The sequence below is a fragment of the Odontesthes bonariensis genome, chromosome 19 (genome assembly GCF_027942865.1).
Source record: "Odontesthes bonariensis isolate fOdoBon6 chromosome 19, fOdoBon6.hap1, whole genome shotgun sequence".
Lineage (NCBI taxonomy): Eukaryota > Metazoa > Chordata > Actinopteri > Atheriniformes > Atherinopsidae > Odontesthes > Odontesthes bonariensis.
This window is the reverse complement of record NC_134524.1, coordinates 5,242,181-5,248,399: the sequence shown is the minus strand read 5'-3', so window position 1 is coordinate 5,248,399 and position 6,219 is coordinate 5,242,181. Positions and strand designations below refer to the sequence as shown.

Sequence of the window (6,219 nt, the reverse complement as noted above, 5' to 3'; positions counted from 1 at the left end):
TGGCACTTTCATTCATATGGCAGCACATTTAAAATAAAACTAAATGCTAAAAGCTATACACTACTTTTGGATTCATTTTTCGATTTTGCGTACAAATGCGATTAATCAGCGAAATCATGTGATTAATTAGATTCAATATTTTAATCGTTGCCCATCCCTAGTTTTTACTTTAATTTTGTTTCTGGTTTTTATTATAATCTTAATGGAGGCCCTCGTGTTTCCCTTCATGTTGTTGCATGTTTTGTGTCTTTCAGCTTAAGCATACCCACATGTGAAGTTACACAGTGTGTCAGCATCCAAAGATTCCCAGCCCTAATATTACCTAGTAAAGAGTAATTTTACATCAGCTGTGCTTCTGATAAAGGATGTAAATGATACCAATAAAATAAGAAGTATAATAAACTCACAGACAAGCTTATTTGAATGCTTAAGCGTTTTAATTTTGCAAAAAGGAAGGAAAAAGGGTGATTTTGCAGGAGAAAGTTCTTTCCATAACACATTCAGTCCGATCTTATAAAAGCCACAAGACCTAAAAGACCATTCAGCACTCGTCCGTTCGTTCTTTTAGCAACATTAGATAGAAAGAAAAGAAATTAATATGCTAAATATCAATAAAGAAACTCCTTTATGCTGGAAAGTCAGCCAGGAATCATCACTTTCTGGTGGAACAGACAGATGGAAGGCGGACGTTACAAGTTTGATCATCCCAGCACTTGGAACCTGTAAGTACCAAAGACATGGTAGTTAGCTAGAGGTAAAAGAACTGAACCCTGAACATTTACACTGATGAGGGCATTATCTATGTAGTTTATTTAGAGAGAAACAGCGTTAGCTCCAATTAACACGCAATGTTATTTAAGGTAAACACAAGAAACTTGTGCTCAAGAAAAAATGGACCAGATTCAGTGAATAATTCCCTTTACTCCCTGTATGGATCAGTGAGCAGTGCCAACAAACATGTTATTGGGGTCATCAGGTGGGAACCTCCTTTCATCAACCTCCAGGAGGCTAGACGGTGATCACTGGCGTCCCAGAGTCACTCCCCTAATGCCAGCCATCACTGCTCCTCACACCACAACAACCATCTTATTTTCTTTTTTTTACAACCATAATCTACCCCAGCCTCTCACCAACTGCACACCAGTCACAGCGGGGTGGGGATGAAAACCCTGGTTCGGGTAGGGGGTAATGAAAGTATAGAGGGTGCCAGAGGTGGAGGCAGGACAAGACACACTAGCAGATTCAGCAGACAAACTCACCTAAACAGTCCTACAACCACTACAAATTCCAGCAAAAACAAAGCCATACAAGCCAACTCACCTAAAATGGCCGCCTGGTTTCAGAAGGTGCACACGGGCCCCACCCTCCACCTAAATATCCTGAAATTTCTTCTTTGCTTCTTCCAAAAGTCTGTTTACCCTAAGTGCTCCCCCTGCTGGGCCCCCAGCTACTATTGCTTCTTCTTATCCAAATCCACTGACTGGACTTTACTGCCTCATCTGACACTTCCTTCACTACTTTCCTCACACTCTGTCCACTTACACCCAGCTCCCTCAACAATGAGACAACAGACTTTGCAACAGATCTTCTACAGCCTACTTCCATATGTATATATATATATATATTTATGTACCGGACATACAAGGATTGAAATTACGTTACTCTCCTACCAAGGCTGTAGCTAAAAAGAGACATGTATACAAACACTAAGAACATCTAAGCTAAATAAATAAAATATCCAAAATAAGGCACTAAAATAAGAAAAGACATACATAAGACTATTTGGACACCAAACACTTAAGACAATATGGACTGTGCGTTCCTCTCATGGAGGAATAAGGAGGTAGTATATGGAGGTTATAACGGTTAGACAATATTGCAATAATACCAGTATAAAATTTTGTGGATTAAGGTGCAAGAAATTTGTAAAATAGCTTAAGGCTGGCTAAAGTGGTCAATGCATAACTATGCTAAAATTAAGTCTTGAAAGGATGGTGGGTCCTAATAGGGGTATTATAGTGCATGCCAGTTCTTAAAAGACCCAGTGTGGGAGGGGGGTTTGGGGTGATCAGGAAGACCGAGGGGTGGCGGGCAGAAGGGGGAGGGGGGTAGAGCAGGAAGCGAGTTCAGATTCCGTTCAGATTCCGTACAGCCAGAAGGACAAAAGAGTCCCTCAGACGAAAAGAGACTAACCTTACAACCTGACAAAATATGCCTTAGAGTTGCATTTAAAATTAATTATGATATAGAAGTTATATTAATTGTCATCTATTCAAACTATAACAGCAGATTAAAAAATTTACACTCACAAATTATTCATTGCTTTTACATTTGGAAATAATTTTTACCTGAATAATTCATTTGCAAGCAGTGCTGCCATCCACCAGCATTATTAGGCTCTCCTTTGCACCAGTGAGAATATCCGAAGGATGAACCATCAGCCCAAAGCCAAACACCGTTCTAGAGGACATCAGTGACATCAGTGCAGAATACCGTCTGAATTTTATTAATATTATTTAGAATAACACTCTGATCTTGTGCAGGTGAATTATATACCTCTTGTGCATCAGAGCCTCCAATCCATGTTTGCTTGGACGCATGAGAGCCTTTCAGGATAAGCCTTTGAATGTCATGGTACTCCTGAGCGCTGTGGACAGATGCCAGATTTCCCCCCAAAGAGATACAGTTTCTCTACAAAAAGAGAGGGAAAAAAATAAAACTATGTATATATTTTGACCTCCTGTGTGTGTATGGAGACCCATCAGGGTCCCCATCCTGTGACTACTGGTCCTAGCCCGTCTGTCGTAACCCTAAACTCAGTTGGTGACACTTTTTTTCTCCTGTGTCTCTCACCACCGGCAGCACAGCGGCTCAATGGCCCCAAGTGTCCATTTTGAAATGATTTCAGGCTAATGGTGAAGATTTGAGATGCTTTACTCTTGTTCCATTGTGGATGTTAATGAGATCAACTTTACCTTGAAGAATCAAGTTTGAATTGATTTAAACTAATAAATAAGAGTAATATGAAATAACTGTAACTAACTGTACTTTGTTGGTTAAAAACAGCTGCTAAAACGTTCTGAATGGAATTAGTACAATAATTAATAATAATAATAATTCAGCACAGTACAAGAAATTGCTCATGTTACCTGAGCTTGAGCCCAAGTCCTGGGTCTTGGAATGTAGATGAAACAGCGGCCATTGATGCTAGTCCAACCCGGGTTACATGCTTCCCTCTTGAAAACATGACTCTCTCCTTAAAAAGTGAATAAATACACATCAACATATCGCTTAAGAATGCATTTTTATTCCCTAACCTGCTGTATCTGCTGATATAATACATTTATATCCATTTCATAAATGCACTAATGCTTGTGCCTGTTCTATGTCTCACTCTGGGAAGACATTTCAGATCTCTGCTATAAACATTTTTTCCTTCCCTAGTTTTTTCTTCCATCCATCCATTTACCCAGAGAGAACCCACACATGCACAGAGAGAACATGCAAACCACACAGAAAGGCCCCAGCTGGGAATCAAACCTGGAAGCCTCTTGCTGTGAGGCGACGGTGCCAACCGCCACACCACTGTGTGTATTAAACTCTCTGTATTTTTTTCCAAGTTCTTGTAGAAACGCACACTTACCGGAGCAACTTCTGGTGAGAGCCATCATCACACAGAAAAGCAAAGGCAAAGTCAGCATCCTCATGGTGGAGATGGTGCAGCTTCAAGATGATGATGAGACCTTGAATAAAGACAGACAGTAATGTTATAACGTCTATGTGTCAAACGGACAGCCAGCTGTGACTCTCAGTCCAATGAAAGATACAAACCGTCTCTTCTGATATTCAGTGTCAGCCTGCGGCTTCAGCTTTGTAACGAACTGTCAAAGAGCAGCTCTTAAATACGGTTTATTATCTTTCCATCTTCACAAAATGAGGAACTAGGTACATCCACGCCGACTGCACGTAGACACATTCAGAAAGTCGAATCATGGTGACATATTAAATGATGATACTCAGAGTTCACACTGTGTTGCATCCAACATTCTTTCAACACATCACTTTATGAGAAAAGAAAAGTTCTAACTTTGACGGCCAACTGTCATCAGAATATTTCCCCATTCTTGGTTATTATTTGAACTCTGTTGACCCTGAAGTGTCCTTTTATATGTGATGAACTTCTGACCTGTCAACAGCGCTGGAGTGAAGGTATCAGTACATCGATGTGGAGGAATTTTGGCCCGCTCTTCCACCACAGCCACCCCCAAACAACCCTGCAGACACATCATAGGCTCCAGAGCACCCGAGCGGACACCAGGGCCCCCACCAACCCACTTATGATGTGGTGTATCTGGCCCAGACCCCTGTGGCACAGGCGAGACCCTCCCCAGGGCAGGAAGCAGCTCCCAAACACCAGGGCCCAGACCCCACAACACTGGCGTGGCCAGAAAAAAGACATTGGGTGTGCACAAGCAAATTCTGGGTGTTCCAAATTTATTTTCAACAGGAGTGTTACTACGGTGGCCACCACGTGCAAACGGCAAAACAAATCCAACAGTAAAACGCTGCAAGAGAAAAATGCGGCAATCGCAAAAATGACCAGAGCACACGTGACGCAAACGCCAAAACCCATGCAAGAGAGAAAAACACAACGGAAGTTCGCCAGGCCACTAGGGGGTCTCGACCTATGTGGGATAGGCCCTATCCGATAGGGGATCGACTATGAGTGATCGACCATAGTAATGAAGGAGAAGAAAGTCAAAAGGTACGTTGTCCTTTATGTCTTTATGCCAAGTGTTTAAAAAAGCCAGAAAAAATAATCTCGTTGTACAGATCCTCCCTCACCTCTCCAGCATCAAAGTCCAGAGAGTCCCTTTCCAGAGAGCTAGCACTAGAGTCCATAGAGCTAGCAGCCAAAGAGTCCACAGAGCTAGCAGCCAAAGAGTCCACAGAGCTAGCGCCCATGGAGTCCAAAGAGCTAGCAGCCAAAGAATCCACAGAGCTAGCAGCCATAGAGTCCACAGAGCTAGCGCCCATAGAGTACACAGAGCTAGCGCCCATAGAGTCCACAGAGTTAGTGCGCTTAGAGTCCACAGAGCTAGCGCCCATAGAGTCCACAGAGCTAGCGCCCATAGAGTCCACAGAGTTAGTGCGCATAGAGTCCACAGAGCTAGCGCCCATAGAGTCCACAGAGTTAGTGCGCATAGAGTCCACAGAGCTAGCGCCCATAGAGTCCACAGAGCTAGCGCCCATAGAGTCCACAGAGTTAGTGCGCATAGAGTCCACAGAGCTAGCGCCCATAGAGTCCACAGAGCTAGCAGCCATATAGTCCACAGAGCTAGCAGCCATATAGTCCACAGAGCTAGCGCCCATATACAGACATCCCAAGTTCCAAAAACTCATTTCAGGGAGATGACTCAGTCTCCACCCCACCCACCCCCGCCGCCCTCTGACAAGCAGTCGCCCTGGACGCTCGTTGAACAGAGCGTCGCTTTGGACAGACAGGTTTCACAAGCAACCTCTCCCCACACCACTCTCTCTCTCGTGCCCACGCAGTCGAAACGCGCATGGTGCACGATTTATTTTATTGCCTGCACGCTCTCACTTGCATTGAAAAAAAAAAAAAAAAAAACTCCCTCGAATAGTCTAAAATCCGGGATATTTTATCCGACTCGCAGGCATCCGTGATTAACTATCAATATCAGGGAGACTCCCGGACCTTCCGGGAGACTTGGGATGTCTGCATATAGTCCACAGAGTTAGCGCCCATAGAGTCCACAGAGCTAGCAGCCATAGAGTCCACAGAGCCAGCAGCCATATAGTCCACAGAACTAGCAGCCATGTAGTCCACAGAGCTAGCGCCCATATAGTCCACAGAGCTAGCGGCCATAGAGTCCACAGAGCTAGCGCCCATAGAGTCCACAGAGCTAGCGCCCATATAGTCCACAGAACTAGCGGCCATAGAGTCCACAGAGCTAGCAGCCATATAGTCCACAGAGTTAGCGCCCATATAGTCCACAGAGTTAGCGCCCATAGAGTCCACAGAGCTAGCGCCCATAGAGTCCACGGAGTTAGCGCCCATATAGTCCACAGAGTTAGCGCCCATAGAGTCCACAGAGCTAGCGCCCATAGAGTCCACGGAGTTAGCGCCCATAGAGTCCACGGAGCTAGCGCCCATAGAGTCCACAGAGCTAGCAGCCACATAGTCCACAGAGTTAG

At 44.2% G+C, this 6,219-nt stretch overlaps 1 protein-coding gene across 1 annotated transcript; it reads right to left on the bottom strand.

The window, feature by feature from the left end:
* Positions 1-415: 415 nt before the first annotated feature.
* LOC142369504 (ladderlectin-like) lies at positions 416-3,875 on the bottom strand. The gene is made up of 6 exons (XM_075451849.1): positions 3,832-3,875; positions 3,584-3,743; positions 3,150-3,256; positions 2,557-2,691; positions 2,349-2,460; positions 416-720 (listed from the first exon to the last, which is right to left on the bottom strand). The coding sequence occupies exons 2-6, from the start codon at positions 3,705-3,707 to the stop codon at positions 653-655; spliced, it is 546 nt and encodes a 181-aa protein (XP_075307964.1). The 5' UTR covers positions 3,708-3,743; positions 3,832-3,875; the 3' UTR covers positions 416-652.
* Positions 3,876-6,219: the final 2,344 nt, after the last annotated feature.